Source organism: Jaculus jaculus, chromosome 1 (genome assembly GCF_020740685.1).
Source record: "Jaculus jaculus isolate mJacJac1 chromosome 1, mJacJac1.mat.Y.cur, whole genome shotgun sequence".
NCBI lineage: Eukaryota > Metazoa > Chordata > Mammalia > Rodentia > Dipodidae > Jaculus > Jaculus jaculus.
Window position 1 is genome coordinate 278,065,722 of NC_059102.1, and position 21,698 is coordinate 278,087,419.

Sequence of the window (21,698 nt, forward strand, 5' to 3'; positions counted from 1 at the left end):
TAGAATTCCTTCTTTTTCTATTTCCTGGAAAAGCTTAAGAAGCAATGGTGTTAGTTCTTCCTTAAAAGTCTGGTAAAATTCAGCAGTGAATCCATCCGGGCCTGGGCTTTTTTTAGTTGGGAGATTATTGATAACTGTTTGTATCTCCATGTTTGTTATAGGTCTATTTAAGTGATTAATCTCATTTTGATTTAATTTAGGTAGGTCATATAGATCAAGGAAATCATCCATTTCTTTCAGATTTTCATACTTTGTGGACTATATGCTTTTGTAGTATGTCCCTATGATTTTTTGAATTTCTCTGGAATCTGTTGTGATGTTGCCTTGTTCATCTCTGATTTTATTAATTTGTGTCTCTTCTCTCTTTCTTTTGGTCAGATTTGCTAAGGGTTTATCAATCTTGTTTATCCTTTCAAAGAACCAACTCTTTGTTTCATTAATTCTTTGGATTGTTCTTTTTGTTTCTATTTCATTAATTTCTGCCCTAGTCTTTATTATTTCTTCCCGCCTACTAATTTTTGGTTTGCCTTGTTCTTCTTTTTCCAAGGCTTTAAGGCGAAGCATTAGGTCGTTTACTTGCGACCTTTCTAATTTCTTAATATAGGCACTTAAGGCTATAAATTTACCTCTTAGAACTGCCTTCATTGTGTCCCAGAGATTTTGGTATGTTGTGTTCTCATTATCATTTGACTCTATAAATTTTTTGATTTCCTTTTTGATTTCTTCATTGACCCACTCATCATTTAGTAGTGTATTGTTTAGTTTCCATGATTTTGTGTATGCTCTATAGCCTTTCTTGCTACTGATTTGTAGTTTAATTCCATTGTGGTCAGATAGAATGCAAGGAATTATTTCAATTTTCCTGAATTTGTTAAGATTTGCTTTATGTCCTAATATATGGTCTATTTTAGAGAATGTTCCATGTGCTGCTGAAAAGAATGTATATTCTGCAGCCTTTGGATGAAATGTCCTGTATATATCTGTTAGGTCCATTCCTTCTATGACCTCATTTAGTCCAGATGCCTCTCTGTTTATTCTTTCCCTGGATGACCTGTCAATTGATGAGAGTGGGGTGTTAAAGTCACCCACCACCACTGTGTTTGGTGTTATCTGTGACCTTAGTTCTAATAGTGTTTGTTTGACGAATTTGGGAGCCCCCATGTTAGGTGCATATATGTTTAGGATTGTAATGTCCTCCTGTTGGAGTGTGCCCTTAATCAATATAAAGTGACCTTCCTTATCTTTCTTGACTAACGTCGGACTAAAGTCTACCCTGTCTGATATTAGGATAGCAACCCCTGCTTGTTTTCTAGGCCCATTTGCTTGAAACACCGTCTTCCAACCTTTCACCCTAAGATAGTGTCTATCCTTTGTAGAAAGGTGAGTTTCTTGGAGACAACAAATTGTAGGATCCTGCTTTTTAACCCAGTCTGCAAATCTATGTCTTTTCGTTGGGGCATTGAGACCGTTGATATTAAGAGATATTATTGAAAGGTGTGTATTTATGTTTGCCATTTTTGTGTGTGTGTGTTTGTTACTGGTTCTACCTGTGCTCTCTTCTGTTAACTGGTATTTGAGTATAGCTTGTTTTTTCTAGGTTCCTTATATGTGTGCTTTTCCTTTTGTTCAGCATGGAGGATTCTATCAAGTATTTTCTGTAGAGCTGGTTTTGTCTTCAAATACTCCTTTAACCTGCTTTTGTCATGGAATGTCTTTATTTCTCCATCTATTTGAATGGATAACTTTGCAGGATAAAGTAACCTTGGTTGACAGTTGTTATCTTTCAGAACTTGGAATATATCACTCCAAGCCCTTCTGGCTTTAAAAGTTTGTGTTGAATAATCTGCTGTAATCTTGATGGGCTTGCTTTTGTAGGTAACTTGATTTTTCTCTCTAACTGCTTTCAATATTTTTTCTTTGGTTTGTGTGTTTGGAAGTTTGATTATAATATGGCGAGGAGAGGTTCTTTCTGGGTTTTGTCTGGCTGGGGTTCTAAAGGCTTCCTGTATCTGTATTGGCACCTCTTTCCCAATTGGGGGAAATTTTCCTCTATGATTTTGTTGAAGATGCCTACTATGCCTCTGGAGTGGAGTTCTTCTCCTTCTACTATGCCCTGAATTCTTATATTGGATCTTTTCATAGTGTCCCGAATATCTTGAAATTCCCACTCATACTTTTCTATAAGTTTGTCTTTCTCTTTGTTGGACTGCATTAGGTCTGCCACCTGGTCTTCTAGCTTAGATATTCTGTCCTCTCCCTCATCCATCCTACTGGTGAGATTTTCTACAGAGTTTTTTATTTCATTAACTGTGTTCTTCATTGCTAGTAATTCTGACTGGTTTTTCTTTATTATTTCTATTTCCCTATTTATGTCTTGTATTGCCTTCTTTATTTCATTAAATTGGTGTCCTGCCTCTTCTTTGATTCCTTTGATTTCCTCTTTGATTTCTTCCTTGATTGTTTTCATGTGTTCTTTGACCTCTTGGAACATATTTATAATTATTCTTTTGAACTCTTTCTCAGGCATTTCCTCTAACTCTTTCTCTCTGGAGGACATTTCTGATGCATTAATACTTTTAGGTGGATTTATATCATCTTGCTTTTTAGTGTTTCTTGTGTTATAATGTATATATTTTTGCATCTTGGATTAAGTTTATGCTTGGATTTTCTAGCTAGCTGTGTATTCTTAGCTGTATCAATTGATTTGATGTAATATATTTTCAGGGTAGGACCTTAAGGTATTAGGTGTGGCTCTTAAGACTCTCAGAGTATCTACAAAGATGTTCTTAGGGGTTGAGTTTCCCTGCTATAGGAGTATTCAAGCAGGCTGAGTGGAATAAAATACAGGTAGATTCTAAAATTTAACTAAACACTGTACACATTCAATCAAAAACAGCCCCGAGTAAGTATGCAAGAGTAGTTATTATAATGACCAGATCTTCTATCAAGAAGGAGGTTTAGATTTCTGGTCTGTTGAGGGATCCAAGTCAGCTTGTGACCAGTGAGACCCTTCCCTGGTGCAATCCCAGTTACCTTGGGTGATTTTGGTCTCAGTCAAGTTGCTGCCTGGGTCGTCAGGCTGCTGTTCTGATTTCTGGAGCTGGGCACTTGCTTTTCCTACGGGGCAAACCGAGCCGCTGCTGCTGCCTCCGCTGCTCCTATAGCTGCCACCACCGGAGCCACCACCACTGCTTAAGCTGCCGCCCGTGACCACCGCCGCTGCTCCCCCCGAAGCCGCTGCTGCGGGATCTGCCGCCGCTGCCGCTCCTGGGGCCGCTGCTGCTGGGGCCGCTGGTACCGGTGCTGGAGCCGCTGAAGTTGCTGCCGAACTCTGCTCCTGCTTGGGTCCCGCTGTCAGCCCAAGTTGGCGTGGCCGGGTCCCGGGCCGCTGCTGTGTTCGCTGGAGCTGGGCTCAGGCGGTGGGGGAGGGGAGGGAGCCGCAGCTTCTCTGGTTGTCTCGCTGCTCCACGTGTTCTTCTACCTCGCGGTCTTCTCCTCCCCTGCTCGCTGCCGCTCTCCCCTCACGTTTCCCGAGTTGCGGAGAGCGCGGTGTGAGGGGAAAATCCCGCACCTGGCTTTTCCTGCGGCTCGAGCTGGTCTGGCGGTTTTCTGCTGCGCCGCGGCTGCGGCGGTTGGCCGAGCTGCCTGAGCCGCTGGAGCCGCTTATCCCGCCTGTGCGGGCTCTGGCTATTCTATAACTCTTCTACTTCTCCGCTGCCGCCTCAATTTCCTATATACCTCACTTTTTAGTAAAAACGTGTATTTTGCTGAGTTTTTTTGGTCTTTTTCCCCCCTAGGCTGCTTTGGCGTGGTACCTACGCCGCCATCTTAACCGGAAGTCTCCGCACACACTTTTAATTCCAGCACTTGGGAGGCAGAGGTAGGAGGATCACCATGAGTTCAAGGCCGCCGTGAGACTACACGGTGAATTCCAGAGTTAGAGTGAGACCCTACCTCAAAAAACAAAAACAAAACAAAAGCAAAGAATTAGCAGATCATGTATTATATGCTGTGACTTGTATAAAGAGGAGAGGGAAGATGTATATGTCAATGCATGTAAATAAATAAATAAGATCCCCTGCAGAACTAACCCACATACCAGAAGTGCTAGTACAGAGTGTAATACACTGCATACTCTTTTGCTTTCTTTTAACTATTTTTGAAATTTATTTTTATTATTTGAGAGTGATAGAGAGAGAAAGAGGCAGATAGGGAAAGAGAGAAAGAATAGGCGTGCCAGGGCCTCCAGCCACTGCAAATGAACTCCAGATGCATGTGCCACCTTTTGCATCTGGTTTATGTGGGTACTGGGGAATTGAGCCTCAAACTGTGGTCTGTAGTCTTCACAGGCAAGCACCTAACTGCTAAGCCATGTCTCCAGCCCTTAACTTTTTTAAAAACTATTTTATTTTTATTTATTTATTTGAAAGAAAGAAAGAAAGGGAGAGATTGGGCATGCCAGGGCTTCCAGCCATTGCAAGCAAACTCCAGATGCATGCACCACTTGTGCATCTGCTTTACTTGGGTCCTGGGAAATTAAACCAAGGTCCTTTGGCTTTGCAGGCAAGCGTCTTAACCACCAAGTCATCTCTTCAGCTCCCTTAATCTTTTTTTTTTCTTTTCAAAAAATTTTTTTTTATTAACAACTTCCATGATTATAAAAAAATCCCATAGTAATACCCCCCTCCCCCAACTTTCCCATTTGAAACTTCATTCTCTATCATATCCCCTTCCCATCCCAATCAGTATCTCTTTTATTTTGATGTCATCTTTTCCCTCTATTGTGATGGTCTTGTGTAGGTAGTGTCAGGCACTGTGAGGTCATGAATATACAGGCCATTTTGTGTCTGGGGGGAGCATGTTGTAAGGGGTCCTACCCTTCCTTTGGCTCTTATAGTCTTTCTGCCACCTCTTCCATAATAGACCCTGAGATTTGGAAGGTGTGATAGAGATATTGCACTACTGAGCACTGTGGTCACTTCTTTCTAGCACCATGTTGCCTTCTGAGTCATCCCAAGGTCACTGCCATCTGGAAAGAGAAGATTCTCTACCCAAAGTGAGAGTAGCATTACTATAAGGGTAAGAACATTAAGAGAAGTGCTTACTGGGCAGTTTGATAAACATAGTATATACATTTAGCCAGATAGCAGCAGACATTACACCCATAGGGCTCATGACAATCCCTGTTTTAAGTTTTCAGTATCAGCGATGTATTCTCTCTCATGGAGCAGGCCTCCAGTCCAATTAGAGGGCAGTTGGTTTCCACCATGACAGACGTGCCTCTGTTGCACCTGTTGGCTCATTTGGCCTGGCTGGCCAAATACAAGGTTTGCAGTATCTACTGTTGAGTATCTTCACTGGTGATTCCTCTTTCTCCCATTGAACTGTATGCAGCATAGCTTTTTCTAGCTTTCTGTCAGCTGGTCTACATGGAAGAGGTTAATGAGAGAGAACATGCGATGTTGGCTTTCTGGGCCTACGTTACCTCACTTAGTATAATCCTTTCCAGATCCATCCATTTCCCTGCAAATTTCATAACTTCATTTTTCTTTACTATTGAATAGAACTCCATTGTATAAATGTGCCATATCTTCATTATCCACTCATCAGGTGAGGGACATCTAGGCTGGTTCCATTTCCCAGCTATGGTGAATTGAGCGGCAGTAAACATGGTTGAACAAGTATCTCTGAGGTAATGAGATGAGTCCTTAGGATATGTGCCTAGGAATGCTAAAGCTGGATCATTTGGTGTATCTATTTTTAGCTGTCTCAGGAACCTCCACACTGATTTCCACAATGGCTGGACCAGATTGTATTCCCACCAACGGTATAGAAGGGTTCCTCTTTTTCCACATCCTCGCCCAGCATTTATGGTCATTTGTTTTCATGATGGTAGCCAATCTGACAGGAGTGAGATGGAATCTCAAAATAGTTTTTTTTTTTTATTTTTTATTTTATTTTATTTTTGGTTTTTCGAGGTAGGGTCTCACTTTAGCCCAGGCTTACCTGGAATTCACTATGGAGTCTCAGGGTGGCCTCGAACTCATGGCAATCCTCCTACCTCTACCTCCCAAGTGCTGGGATTAAAGGCGTGTGCCACCACACCCGGCTCAAAATAGTTTTAATCTGCATTTCCCTGATGACTAGGGATGGAGAACATTTTTTTAGATGCTTATATGCCGTCCATGTTTCTTCTTTTGGGAACTCTCTATTTAGTTCCATAGCCCATTTTTTAATTGGCTTGTTTGATTTATCATTATTTAATTTTTTGAGTTCTTTGTATATCCTAGATATTCAGCCTCTATCAGATGTATAGCTGGTAAAGATTTTTTTTCCCATTCTGTAGGTTGCTTCTTTGCTTTATTCAGTGTCCTTTGCTATATAAAATCTTTGTAATTTCATGAGGTGCCAGCAGTTAGTCTGTGGTTTTATTGCCTGAGCAATTGGGGTTGTATTCAGAAAGTCTTTGCCAAGACCAATATGTTGAAAGATTTCCCCTACTTTTTCCTCTAGCAGTTTCAGAGTTTCAGGTCTGATGTTAAGGTCTTTAATCCATTTGTACATGGAGAGAGAGAAGAATCTATTTTCATCCTTCTACAGATACATATCCAGTTTTCCCAGCACCATTTGCTGAAGAGGCTGTCTTTTCTCCAATGAGTAGTATTGGCATTTTTATCAAATAGCTACCTGGACTTACATCTGGGTCCTCTATTCTGTTCCATTGATCTACATGTCTGCTTTTGTGCTATTACCGCACTGTTTTTGTTACTATGGCTCTGTAGTATAGGTTAAAATCAGGTATGGTTATACCACCAGCTTTATTTTTGTTGCTCAGTATTGTCTTAGATATCCGAGATTTTTTTGTTATTCCAAATGGATTTTTGGATTTTTTTTTCTATTTCTGTGAAGAATGCCATTGGAATTTTGATGTGGATTGCATTAAATGTATAGATTGCTTTTGGTAAGATTGCCATTTTCACAATATTGATTCTTCTGATCCAGGAAAAAGAGATTTTGGTATGTTATGTTCTCATTATTGTTTGGCTCTATGAATTTTTTTGATTTCCGTCTTGATTTCCTCATTGACCCATTTGTCATTTAGTAGTGTGTTGTTTAGTTTCCATGATTTTGTGTATTATCTATAGCTTTTCTTGCTATTAATTTGTAATTTGATTCCATTGTGGTCAGATAGAATGCAAGGAATTATTTCAGTTTTCCTGTATTTATTAAGATTTTCTTTGTGTCCTAATATATGGGCTATTTAAGAGAATGTTCTATATGCTGCTGAAAAGAATGTATATTCTGTAGCATTTGGATGAAATGTCCTGTAATATATCTGTTTGGTCCATTTGTTCTATGATCTCATTTAATCCAGATGCCTCTCTGTTTATTTTTTGCCGGGATGACCTGTCAGTTGAAGAGAGTGGGGTGTTGAAGTCACCCACTACAACTGTGTTTAGTGTTATATGTGACCTTAGTTCCAATAGCATTTGTTTGATGAAGTTGTGAGCTCCCATGTTAGGTGCATATATGTTTAGGATTGTAATGTCCTCTTCTTGGAGTGTGCCTTTAATCAATATAAAGTGACCTTCCTTATCTTTCCTAACTAATGTTGGACTGAAGTCTACCTTGTCAGATATTAGGATAGTAACCCCTGCTTGTTTTCTAGGACCATTTGCTTGAAACACCATGGTCTTGCTCTAGCCCAGGCTGATCTGGAATGCACTATGTAGTCTCAGACTGGCCTCGAACTCACAGAGATCTTACCTCAGCCTCCCAAATGCTGGTATTAAAGGTGTGAGCTACCACACCCAGCAGAGCAGAGAGGAGGGAGTGGGTGCTTCAGGACCTCCACCTGCTACAAACGAACTCCAGATGCATGTGCCACCTTGTGCATATAGAAATAAGAATCTATTGAAATAACAATAACTTACTTCGAATTTCCTGGTCAATGATTCTATAATATGCTGGTAAAAATGTGTTTATTTGAAAGTATAGTACTTCAAAACTAGGATTATGCTATTTTCTGTTGATGTAGGCTTAATGGAGAAATCAAGCACAATTTACTCAAATTTGGCAGAATCGTTTCTTCCTGGAATTTGTAAGGACTTGATTGGCTCATCAGTGGATTTTCTTACACAGAGTTATGATGAAGAAAAAACAATAGCAGATAGCCTGATGAATAATCTCCTTAAAATTTATAATGGGCTCTTTGCCATTTCCAAAGCTCATGAAGAACAAGATGAAGAAACTCCAGATAATTGTAAGCAATCCTGTGCTTTACTCACTCACGTGATTATTCTCTGTGCATTATGCTTTGTTATGAATAATTATTTAACACATCTGGCAGACAGTTTGACTATGTTAAAATGTTTTAATGATAATCATATATGGGAATACTTTTATTTTGAGGTCATTTCCAGTAATTCTCTCCCTTTTTTCCAAGTGTTCTCTTCCGATCGAGCAGCACAGGTACTTATCATCCAGATTGCGTGTGCTTTTGAGCAGCTTGCAGTTTTACTCAGACACTGGCTGGCTGATTTTCCACCTTGTAACAACACAGTGAGGCTTGAAGATGAGTTGAGACAAGAGGCTAAAAAGCTGGGAGGCTACTTACAATTATTTTTGCAGGTAAATTGAATCCTTATTTTTGAAGAATTCATTTGTTCTGTAAGTATTTATTGACTTTCCAGTACCCAAAATTAGATCTTCAGGATTTTCAGAAGTGCTTTCTGTTTTGAAGTCCTAAGACTGTGGATGTAATTGATTTATTGAGCCTAGACTTACATGGCTGTCTATGTACCAGTGAGTCTAAGTGATTTACAGATATTAACTCATTTAATCCTCATAACAACCCCCAAATGGGTACTGCTGTTAAATCTTATAGGGGAGGAAGTGGAGGCTCAGAGATGATGCGTAGCTCACCCAGTGTTACATAACTAGTGAGTAATAGAGGTGGATTTGAACACCAGCAGTCTTGGGCTTGAGGTTCATACTCGATTCACCTTTATTCTATGCTGACCTGCAGTTAATGGCACTAGGAGGAGAGGCAGTGTCTCCTCTAGCTGAGTCAGTCACAAGCTTGTTGATGTAGTGGCAAGGAAAACAATGTTGTTTCCTGCTTACCTTCTCCAAGTAAGATTAGGTTGGGCTGTGAGAAAGAAGCAAGGTAAAAGCTTACTTTCTGTCCTGTGAAATCTAAAAGGAAGCATGAAGACTGTAGCACAAAGCCATCCAGGCTGCTTCTTGCTTCCCACTTCCACTCTACTATACCTCAAATGTGGCCCTTGATTCCAAGTTCCACCATGATGGAACTCCATTTGAGTTCAGTGGAGCTGGGGAGAAGAAGTGATAAAGAAGGAAATAGCTCTCCTTTAAAGGAACTTTCTGGAAACCACATGGCATTTTTTTGTTTTAGTTTTCAGAGGTAAGGTCTTGCTCTAGCCCAGGCTGATCTGGAATTCACTATGTAGTCTCAGACTGGCCTCAAACTCACAGAGATCACCTCAGCCTCCCAAGTGCTGGTATTAAAGGTGTGAGCCATCATACCCAGCAGAGCAGAGAGGAGGGAGTGGGTGCTCCGGGACCTCCACCTGCTACAAACGAACTCCAGATGCATGTGCCACCTTGTGCATCTGGCTTTACATGGGTACTGGGGAATGGAATTCTGGCTTTGCAGGCAAGCACCATAACCACTGAAACATCACCCCAACCCCACACCTGACACTTGTATTGCCATCTGATCACATCTAGCTTTATGTAGCATTAGGAAATACATATTTTGAGGTAGGGTCTCAGTCTAGCCCAGGCTGACCTGGAATTCACTATGGAGTCTCAGGGTGGCCTCGAAGTCACGGTGATCCTCCTACCTCTGCCTCCCGAGTGCTGGGATTAAAGGTGTGCACCACCATACCTGGCTTTTATTTTTGTTTTTTTGAGGTAGGGTTTCACTCTAGTTCAGGCTGACCTGGAATTCACTATGTAGTCTCAAGGTGGTCTCAAAATTCACAATGATCCTCCTACCTCTGCCTTCTGAGTGCTGGGATAAAAGGTGTATGTGACCAGGGTCGGCTGAGAATTTCATTATTTTTTAAATAATTTCATTAAATAAAATAACTTATTTTATTAAATAAAATTACATAATTTAAATAATTAAATAATTATTTTGAAAAATTGAGAGCGAGACAGAGAGAATGGGTGTGCCAGGACCTCTACCTGCAAACTCCAGACACATATGTCACCTTGTATATCTGGTTTATGTGGGTACTGGGGAACTGAGCCTGGGTCCTTAGGCTTCACAGGCAAGCACCTTAACTGCTAGGCCATCTCCCCAGCCCTTATTTTTTAAATTTTTTTTTGGGGGGGAGGAATTATTACAGTTTTTTGGTCACCTTAGACATTTGCAGCATTGTGGCAGATTAAGTCACCATAGTCAGTCTTCCGCCTTTTGCCTTTTTTTTTTGTTTGTTTTTTGAGGTAGGGTCTCACTCTAGCCCAGGCTGACCTGGAATTCACCATGGAGTCTCAGGGTGGCCTCAAACTCACGTCGATCCTCCTACCTCTGCCTCCTGAGTACTGGGATTAAAGGTGTGCGCCACCGCGCCCGGCTGGTTCCAGTTTTAGTATATGTGCTGCTAAAGCGAGCACCCTTATTTATTTTAATTATGAAGAATTAGGTTTCATTTTGACTATTTTTTTAATTAAAGAGAGAGAGAGAGAGGAAAGGCGCACCAGGGCCTTCAGCCACTGCAAAGGGACTCCAGATGTTTGTGACTCCTTGTGTACCTGGCTAACATGGGTCCTGGGGAGTCAAACCTGGGTCCTTTGGCTTAGCAAGCAAACACCTTCACCGCTAAGCCATCTCTCTAGCCCTTGTTTTGTTTTTCAAGGTAGGATCTCTCTTTAGAACTCATGGTGTTCCTCCTACCTCTGCCTCCCAACTGCTGGAATTAAAGGCATATGCCACCACACCTGGCTCATTTTGTTTTGTTTTGTTTTTTTTTGGTTTTTCGAGGTAGGGTCTCACTCTAGCCCAGGCTGACCTGGAATTCACTATGGAGCCTCAGGGTGGCCTCGAACTCATGGCGATTCTCCTACCTCTGCCTCCCAAGTGCTGGGATTAAAGGCATGCGCCACCATGCCCAGCTCATTTTGTTATTTTTAAAACACATTTTGTTTTTGTTTCTTTACCATTGTCTTTCCTTAATTTTCCACATTATTGCAGTGTAATTTTTGTTGTGACAAATACTTCATGAGTAGGCTAATTACTGGCTTGGTTTTGGAAATCTTTAATCATTGTTGTTCCCTAGAAGATCTTTCTGGGTATTCCCAAGGCGTGGTTTGGTACTTATATGCTTATCCATTAACCCTGTAGTTGACTCATTATGCCCTTTTTAATATGCTTCACTATTGACAAGCTTGTATACTTAAACAGACAAAAAGCATAGAAACTGTGGCTGGGCGTGGTGGCGCACGCCTTTAATCCCAGCATTTGGGAGGCAGAGGTAGGAGAATCGCCGAGAGTTCGAGGCCACCCTGAGACTACATGGTGAATTCCAGATCAGTCTGGACTAGAGTGAGACCCTACCTCGAAAAACCAAGAAAAGAAACTGTGGGTGTCTTTTTTTTTTTTTAACAAGGACTCTTCGTATAATAGATGCTTAGTTAGACATGTAGTATTAAGCTGTTTTTAAATTCATATTCAATGAAGGGTCTCACTTTGGATACAGATGAAGAAATAGAATGAATATAGGACAGGTGTGGGCTGCAGTCAGATGTGGGTAAGGTCACCGATGAAGGAGAAGCTCTGATTGCACAGTATAGAACCAAGGAAATGAAGGGTGGGATTGGTCACAGAGCAGTGCTAGAGAGTCAGAAGCTGAGGGGCTGACTTAGGTTCAAGTTAGAGGAGGAATGTAGCTCAGGATGGTCTGTGGTAGAAATGAGAAGAAGCTCTCAGATTTTAGAGGCAGTATGAGAATAATGGGGAGAAAGCACATACACACACAAACCAAAACTTCACTATTGTTTTAAAATTTTGTTTTGTTGTTCATTTTTATTTATTTATTTGTGTGACAGAGAGAAAGAGACACAGAGAGAGAGAGAGAGAGAGAGAGAGACACTGGGCACTCCAGGGCTTCTAGCCACTGCTAACAAACTCCAGACACATGTGTCCCTTGTGCATCTGGCTAATGTGGGTCCTGGGGAATCGAGCCTTGAACCGGGGTCCTTAGGCTTCACAAGCAAGCGCTTAACTACTAAGCCATCTCTCCAGCCCAAAACTTCACTATTGAAATTTGGAATCCACTTATAAAATCTATGTGAAATTAATTTGTGTCTTTAACCAAATGCTTAGTTCCCTTTCCCCTTTTTAATTTTTCTTTTTCCTTTTCTTTCTGTTTTTTTTTTTTTTTTTTTTTTTCCGAGGTAGGGTCTCACTCTAGCCCAGGTTGACCTGGAATTCACTATGTAGTCTCAGGGTGGCCTCGAACTCATAGTGATCCTCCTACCTATGCCTCCCAAATACTGAGATTAAAGGCATGTAGGCATGTGCCACCACACCTGGCCAAATGATTAGCTTTTTTTTTTTTTTGTTTGTTTTTTTTAATCTTTATTTGCAAGCAGAGATGGGAGAAAGGAAGAGATAGTGAGAATGAGAGTGGGCTCATCAGGGCCTCTAGCCACTGCAAACAAACTCCAGATACATGTCCCACTTTGTGGATCTGGTTTTATGGGGATACTGGAGAATAGAACCCAGGCCATCAGGCTTTGCAAGCAAACACCACTGAGCCATCTCTCCAGCCCTTGCTTAGCTTTTGTTTGAGGGAGGGAGGGAGGGAGGGAGGGGGGGACCGAGAGAGGGGGGAGATGGGTGCACCAAGGCCTTTAGCCCCTGCAAATGAGCTTCAGCTTGTGCATCTGACTTTCATGGGCACTGGGGAATCAAACTCATGTCATTAGGCTTTGCAGGAAAGCTCCATAACCACTGAGCAATCTCTCCAACCCCTCCCCACCAGTACACACACACTTAGCTTTTTGAGTATCTCTTTTCCTTACCTGGAAAATGAGAATAGTAATGCCTACCTGGCAGGTTTGCTGTGATTGTTAGATGAAATAATGTACCTGGTGTGTAATTGCTTCCTTTTCATTTTCTGAGAAGACCACTTTGAAGTTGATTTACAGGTTTCAACCTGTGGCATTGTAGGTATGTCTCAAATGTAAGGAATCAAGGGTAGAGAAACCAGGTGACTCAGTGAGGATGTTGGACTGAGCTCAGGAGAGACTTGTGTAGAGCTGGCAACCCTGGTGTTAGCTAGCACAATTTTCTAGTGAAGTGTGTCTTGAGAATTCTTACTTTGAACCAGTATGGTTACCATCTTCCAGAAAGCAAGCCAGGAGAAGTATTCTAAGAGCTGCTACAGTGGGCAGGGAACAGGAAAAAAAAAAAAAGCTCAAGAGGTTTCCCCATCCCTTTAAGATTGGTTCATTCCAAGTGCATATGGAAAGCCTTAGTTTAAAGGAGTTTGGCTATTTTTTTCCTTTTTCTACCTCTCCTTTGTTTTCTTCCCAGAGAAAAGTAAGTAGTTTTATTACCCATCTATTAGGAAATTACTAGGACAGAACAAGTACAAAGGCCAAAGAGCTACCATTTTCTGTTTTTGCAGTTACTTATCAATTTTTATATTTAGTTAATTTCATACTTGTTTTATGTGCCCTATTAGTATATAAATTCTTTGAAGGTAAAAGCCCTATCTTATTATGTTATCACCATTCATAGCTGCAGGACCTTAAATAGCTGCAGGGCTGTATGTTTTCTGGTTCTCACACATTAATGAAGGGTGGTCACTATCATGATCACAGAAATAATTCTCATCTTGTTTATCTTGTCATTTTATTGTTGATGCTCATACTGAACCTTAAATCAGGGCCTTGTACATACTGAGTATTTGCTGTACATCTGAGCTTCACATTCTTCCCCAGCTTGTTTTTGCTTTACCACCCCATTATAATTTCATTTATCTGTTACACTCGTTAATTTTTATGTTTCAGGGGTGCTGTTCAGATATTTCATCAATGGTAAAAGAAGCTCAAAAGAAAGTAATCCGAACTATACAACAAGCTGTTCAGCATGTGGGACAGTTAGCAGTTCTAAAAGGAAGCAAGCTGTGGTTTTTGGAAAACAGTAGTAAGACCGCTAATGTCCAGGTAATTTATAGCATAAAACCTCGTCTGAAGTAACATTAGAGACTTCTGATAATAGCATCATTGCACACAAGTTCATTTTAGTTTTCAAGTTAACCTGTATGTTTAATAGTTTGACAATAAGACTTAAAATTCATATAAATTGATTAAATATATTTTGGATGGCAAATATATATTTACAAATCTTTATAATCCTTTTGAAAGTGGGTATGGAGGAACACATTTGTCATAACAGTATTGGGAGGCCTGAGACAGGAGAATCAAGAATTCAAGGGCAGCTTGGGCTACATAGTGAGATCCAATCTCTAAATCTCAAGGGAGAAAAAAAAATTCTTTTCATTTCTTGGCTTAATGATAGCCATCAATTGGAACATTTTCCCAGTCAACACATGATAAACTATAATGGTAGAATATTTGTATTTGCCTACTCTATTTATGCAAATGGAACAATACTATATTAGGTTTTCCTATATTCTAAAAAAATAGTGTCATATATGATGATAGACATTCTAGATATGGATTAAACATACTAGATGAAGAATACTAAATTGTTGTTTTGCCAATCTTTTTTTGTTCATTTATTTTATTGAGAGCGATGGGAGGGGCTGGGGAGAGAATGGGCATGCCACGACCTCCAGATACTGCAAATGAACTTCAAACGCAAGCATCCCCTTGTGAATCTGGCTAACGTGGGTCCTGGGGAATTGAGCCTTGAACCTGGGTCCTTAGGCTTCACAGGCAAGCGCTTAACCACTAAGCCATCTCTCCAGCTCTGTTTTGCCAATCTTAATACCTAATACACTGTTCTTATGCTAGCTTTAGTCAAACTTAAATGTGGAACATATTTAAGTCTCTAATAGAAACAGGAAACACAACCTAATTATCTTGTAAGTTTGAAATATGTAAAACCTGAAATTTCCAGCTAATGCTTGAAGCTTTTCCTAGGAGGAATTCATGGTTTCTCTTTGGGATGGTGCAGCCTCGGGGATGAGTATTCTATTAGATTCAGGACTGGAAAAAGCAAAAGAACTTCAGGAGGACCTCTTAAGGCAAAGTGCACATAACGAGGTAAAATGAATAAAAGAATATTCCATATAGAAGTACACGTTATACAGTTGATCTTTAAAAGTCGTTCAATTTCATAATGTCCAAAGTACAAAATACTTTAGGGAAAAGTATAATAAAATAGTATAATGTAGTGAATTTGAGTTTTGTAAATTTATGTATTTTTGTTTGTGTTGAATTATTTTTTTATTGAAGAAGCTGATGCTTTGATGTCACAGTGATCTTTTTCCAAGTTCTTCTCCAGTTACTTCAGCCTGTGCTGTTACTCATTTTTTGCTGACTTTTAAACTGGAGTTAGGCAGAAAAACTTTTAAGCCAAACTAGAGTGTGGTAGCGACACCTAGTGTTCATTTTCTTTTTCTTCCCTGTCTGATAGGTTTCTTTAGGTGTGTACTAGAAGTTAGCACTTATTGATTCAATTAACGTAAATGAAATATTTTTCCAGGACCATTTATATCAATTATTTAATGCAAAGATATAGAACTAATGAACATTTCAGTGAACTGTATGCTTCCACTCCCTCCAGCTGACTAACATTAAAGCATGAAACGAGTGCTGACTTAGAGATAGCTTATTAAGAAAGATCTACCTTTGATGCTAAAAAAAAATTAACTCTGTTAACTTTTCCACTTGTCACTTAGCAAGTCACTCAGTTCTCTCATCCTATTTATTCATTCACCTTATATGTGAAATAAAATATGCATCCATGAGTTTCATTGAGTTGTAAAGACCTGAGGCAGGAGGATTGTGGCAAATTTGAAGCCAGCCTGCAATATTTCTATATCTGTATCTATATATCCAAATAAGAGTCATGGAGTAAAGAATCTGGATATATACACATGCATGCATACACACATACATACATTCATTTTAGTCCAGGCTGGCTTCAAACTTGCCACAATCTTTCTTCCTCTCTAGTGCTGGGATTATAGGCATGTGCCACCTCCATGCCTGGCTTCTTCTTTCCTTCCCTTTCTTCTCTTCTTCCTTTTACTCCTTCCTCTTCCTTCTCTCCTCCTTTCTCTGTTTTCTTCCTCTTCTTCCTTCCTCACACATCTCTTCCTCCTTTTTCTCCACTTATCAAGTAAAACAAACATGAGCTAACCTAGGTGAGGGCAAAACCAATTATATATATGCAAGCAGAGGGAGATAGCAGGCAGAGAGAATGGGCTTGGCCTCCAGTCACTGCCTACAGACTCCACATATATGCACCATTTTGTGCATCTGATTTTACATAGGTACTAGACAATCAAACCCAGGCCATTGGGCTTTGTAAACAAGTGCCTTTAATCATTGAATCATCTTTCCAGCCTGAGCAAAGCTAATTGAATACTTAAGCAGAATCACCTGGCAGAAGTTCACCTACACCTTAGTAGGCAGCAGTTAGCAGCGCAAAAACAAGGACTTAGGATTCCCACACTGGTTCTGAGCATAAGGAGGAGTTAGGATCCAGGATCTGTTTCTTTACTTGTAAGATGGGGAAAATGCCTTATTCAGCATCAGGTTGTAACTGAGAATCAGATAAAATGTTTATAAAGTTCTTAGAGCATCTAATACTTGCTAATCTAATATATGGGAGTTTCCTCGCTTCTGTCCAAGGTAAATTTTAGAAATTTTGTACCTATACATATTTAAATAGAAGGCAGGCCCCATTATTATAGCAGACATCAGAGGGTGTCCATATTTGATATAGCAATCACTGTCTAATTTATTTTCTTTATTTTATTTTTTTAATTTTTATTAACATTTTCCATGATTATAAAATATATCCCATGGTAATTCCCTCCCTCCCACCCCCACACTTTCCCATTTGAAATTCCATTCTCCATCAAATTTATTTTCTTTTTTTTTGTTTATTTGAGAATGAGAAAGAGGCAGATAGAGAAAGAAAGAGAGAGAGAATGGGCACCAGGGTCTTCAACCACTGCAAACAAACTCCAGACACATGTGCCACCTTGTGCATCTGGCTTATGTGGGTCCTGGGGATTCGAACCTGGGTCCTTTTGCTGTGCAGACAGATGCCTTAACTGCTAAGCCATCTCTCTAGCCCTGTCTAATTTATTTTCAACAAAATTTCATTTGTATGGTTTAGGTACTCAAGATATTTGTTGTCTAAAAATTAGATGTTCAATCATCTAGGACTTTTCCCTCTCTTAACTGTTCTAAGAATTTTATATTTCTAAGTAACTTTGTATAATAAAATATTTTACCATTTCCTATAGGTTTCTAAGCATATGCAAGCTAATGCCATAGGATTGATCAGATGTCTTGAAGATATCTTTTCTGAGTGGAAAATAGTAAGAGAATATTTTAATTGTTATTGTTTAGTGTGTTAAACACTTGCATTTGTTGTAGATATACTTATTTCCTTTTTTATCCTTAGCTGGCAAAAATTCCTTTTTATATGCCAACTGAAACATATATGCTAATTTTGTAGCTCCTTCCTCTTGGCTGCCTTTATATACCATTGCATGGAAATTTATTAATGTTATCTGTTTCTTGTGTTCCTGCTTTAGTAACCTTCAGCTTTTGCCTGGAAAGTCATTATAGGCTAAAATATGTTTAATAATCATTGTACCACAAATTATAAAATACTGGTGAATTAAGCTGTTTTTTATTTCTATGTCATAGGTCTCATGCCATATAAAAATGTAGACTAAGTGTTAATCAGTGCATTAAAGAAGAGAGTAATGTTTGTGCCTTGAAATTTTTTTTTTTTGTCGAGTTAGGGTCTCATTTCTAGCTCAGGCTGACCTGGAATTCACTGTGTAATCTCAGGGTGGCCTCAAACTCATGGTGATCCTCCTTCCTCTGCCTCCCAAGTACTGGGATTAAAGATGTGCACTACTGCGCCTGGCTGAGATTTTTAAATATTTTATTTATTTATTTGCAAGCAGAGAGAGAAGGGAGAGAGAATGGGTATGTCAGAGCCTCTAGCAACAAATGAACTCCAGATGCATGTGTCATTTTGTGTATTTGGCTCAATAGGTATGCATCTCAATCAACTGCTGACCTCTTTCTCCAGCCCTGGCTTGAAATTTTTTTAAAAAATATTTTATTTATTTATTTGTGAGGGGAGAGAGAATGGGCATGCCAAAAAACTCTTTACTGCTGCAAACGCACTCCAGATGTATGCCACTTTGTACATCTGACTTTTCATTGGAACTGGGAATTTGAATCTGGGCTGAACCCAGGCCAGCAGGCTTTTACAAGCAAGTGCCTTTAACTGCCGAACCATCTTCTAAATCCCGAAATTTTTTATTTAAATATGATAAATGCTAGAGTTGAATTCTTACCTAGCACAGTGGCTTGTGATTGTAATCCTAGCACTTAGGAAGTGGAGGCCAAGAGGATCAGGAGTTCAAGGCCAATTTTGGCTGTATGTCCTAGGCCAGTCTGGGATACGCAAGATGCTATCTCAAAAAGAAATAAATAAAAATTAAATGGTTATCTTTTATGATACTGGATTATAATAAGAACTGTTCCTTTATTTTGTTCTCATGTAATAGGCTGATAGGAGTGTGATTTAAATTAATTTAGAATTAAATAAAAAAAACTTTTTTGTATATTTTTATTTATTTATTTGAAAGGAGAGAGAGAATGACAATGGGCATATCAGGGCCTCTAGCTCCTGAAGATGAACTCCAGATGCATGCTCTACTTTGTGCATCTGGTTTGTATGGGTAGTGGGGAATTGAACCTGGGTCCTTAGGCTTCACAGACAAGTCCTTTAACCACTAAGCCATTTCTCCAGCCCTATTTTTGCTTTTTTGAGACAGAGTTTCATTGTAGCCTAGGTTGACCAGAAAGTCACTCTCTGGCCCCATTCTGGCCTCAAACCTCTTGGTGATCCTCCTACATCAGCCTCCCAAGTGCTGAGAGTATAGCTGTGAGTCACCAAGTCCAATTTTTTTTTTTGTTTGTTTGTTTTGTTTTTCGAGGTAGGGTCTCACTAGTTCAGGCTGACCTGGAATTCCCTCTGTAGTCTCAGGGTGGTCTTGAACTCATAGCAGTCCTCCTACCTCTGCCTATCAAGTGCTGGGATTAAAGGTATGCACTACCACGTCTGGCTTTGTTTTATGTTTTTGAGACAGGGTCTCATGCAGCCCATGCTGGCCTTGAACTCATTGGCTTAGTAACTGTCAACTTTTGTTTGGGTAGTCATAATAGGCTAAAAAGAATATGTAGCCTAACACGGGATTTTTTTTATAATCATGGAAAATGCTAATAAAAATTTAAAAAAAAAAAAAGAATATGTAGCCAAGATTGACCTTGAACTCCATCCAATCTTTCATCTATAAGGTGCTGAGATTACAGGTGTGCATCATCATATCTAGCTTTCTGGTTTTTTTTTAGATACAAATCTTTTTGGTTTATTTTTATTTATTTATTTGAGAGCAACAGGCATACAGAGAAAGAGGCAGAGAGAGAGAGAATGGGTGCGCCAGGGCCTCTAGCCACTGCAGATGAACTCCAGATGCATGCACCACCTTATGTATTTGGCTTATGTGGGTCCTGGGGAATTGAGCCTCGAACTGGGATCCTTAGGCTTCACAGGCAGGTACTTAACAACTAAGCCATCTCTCCATCCCTAGATATAATTTTTTAATTGGTATATACTCATTGTAGTATAAACTGTCTTAATGAGAATATTCTAAACAATTAAAGTCATTATTGGCTAAGTTTCTTACCATGTAGCCTATATATGTATATATATTTGATATTAACTTTGCTTACTTATGCAGAAAAGCTTCAGAACTCAAGTACAAGAAGGTTCTAGAAATCAAGATTCTAAGAAGATTATTAATTTTGCTCCAGAATTCTTGAAGTTAAAACACTGTTTTGAGAAAACAATCCAAATTATTACTTCTTCACTAAAAGGTATATATTCTAGATGGAATTTGTAATCAGAATTCTGTAATTTGAGGACTCTCAGACAGGTTTCCCTTTCTATGCTAGCCCATGTTATAACTAACACTCACCTGATGCTACCCGTTGATATTTTTGCCTACACAATTAGATCTTATGTAGAAAAGAAGCACGTTGGCTGCATTATCTTCAATAGCTTAGGATTTTCTTGATAGGGTCACTTTGATTTAAAATTATCTAGAATCATATAACAATAATAGATACCTGATTAATTTTTTCCTTTTCCTCTTGAATAGGGTGCCCTGGGGATATACATCTTCTCAAAAGTTGCACTGAAACTATCTGCAACCTAGTTAGTAATGTTCTTATTGACCTCAGTGAGACCTCTATTTCTGCTGACAGCTGTGAGAATAAAATACTTCCTGTTGGTTGTGGGGAGCTAGAATCTCTAGCTAAGTCACTGATCTTAGTTTTTGAATCTGGAGAAAGATCTGGTTTGTTAAAACCCTTGGAAACTTGTAATCAAAATACTCAAGAAGAAGAAGAAGAAGGAGAAAAAGGAGAAGAGTACAAGTCAAGAAGGGCTGGCTGCAGTAGTGGTGTGTCAAAGTGTGTCCAAGAATTGCACAGCAGTGTATCTCCAGCAGTGCACTCACAGGGGTGCACAACCAGTAGGATCCAGTGGGTTTGAATGCAGTTGTGCAGGTACTTGGTTACCATCCATGGCCAAAAAGAATACTCAGTAATAGTTTTCCTTATGCAGGAGGAACATAAATGAAATCAGTGTAAAAAAAAATCCATATCTATTAACATAGTGGAATCTGGCTTCAGAATGCCTGAATGTGCACTCCGAAGTTTCTCAGCTTTTTTTTTTTTTTTTTTTTTTTTTTCTGAAGTAGGTAGCTCAGACTGACCTGGAATTCACTTTGTAGTCTGAGGGTGGCCTCAAACTCGTGGCGGTCCTCCTTCCTCTGCCTCCCAAGAGCTAGGATTAAAGGTGTGAGCCATCATGCCTGGCTTCTCAGCAGTTTTTAAGCAAGATATTTACCATGTTGGAATACTGAGACATGAAAGTGAAATTAGAGACTCAGGACCAAGTGAATGGTCCTGATGCTGTCTCTACTTAGTTTATTAGTTTGTTTGTAGATGCTTATTTTCTTGTGAACAGAAATATGAACAAGCCTGTCATTGTTAAATGTAAAATATCTCTGAGGGTTAATTGGTTTGCCATTTTGAATAATATATATGCTCAAGGTATGATTTCTTGTTTCTTTCCAAATTACTATGTTATCTACTTCCCAGAATGGGGGTTGTGTTAATATAATTTTAAACTAATTAAATTTTGCCAGAATCATACTTGGGATAGTAAGTCCTTTTCTTGAAAGTGCTTATTTTGCTAAAGTTATATGAGTTTGTGTATTATTTGATAGAGAGCAAAGATTTTTTATTATATTTAACAGCTTTTAAAATCTTTCAATGCCGGGAGTGGTGGTACATACCTTTAATCTGGGAGGCAGAGGTAGGAGGATCATTGTGAGTTCAAGTCCAGCCAGCCTAGGACT

The 21,698-nt window shown here is 39.5% G+C and overlaps 1 protein-coding gene across 1 annotated transcript in view; it reads left to right on the forward strand.

Annotated features, from left to right (window-relative positions):
• Positions 1-20,989, forward strand: part of Kif14 (kinesin family member 14) — a 97,957-nt gene extending 76,968 nt beyond the window's left edge. Inside the window, exons 24-30 of the mRNA XM_004659461.3 lie at positions 8,039-8,263; positions 8,447-8,631; positions 14,050-14,205; positions 15,148-15,270; positions 17,490-17,564; positions 20,013-20,148; positions 20,433-20,989. Of these exons, the coding sequence (XP_004659518.2) occupies positions 8,039-8,263; positions 8,447-8,631; positions 14,050-14,205; positions 15,148-15,270; positions 17,490-17,564; positions 20,013-20,148; positions 20,433-20,827 (1,295 nt within the window). The 3' untranslated portion in view covers positions 20,828-20,989. The remainder of the gene's footprint in view (positions 1-8,038; positions 8,264-8,446; positions 8,632-14,049; positions 14,206-15,147; positions 15,271-17,489; positions 17,565-20,012; positions 20,149-20,432) is intronic.
• The last annotated feature ends 709 nt before the right edge of the window (positions 20,990-21,698 follow it).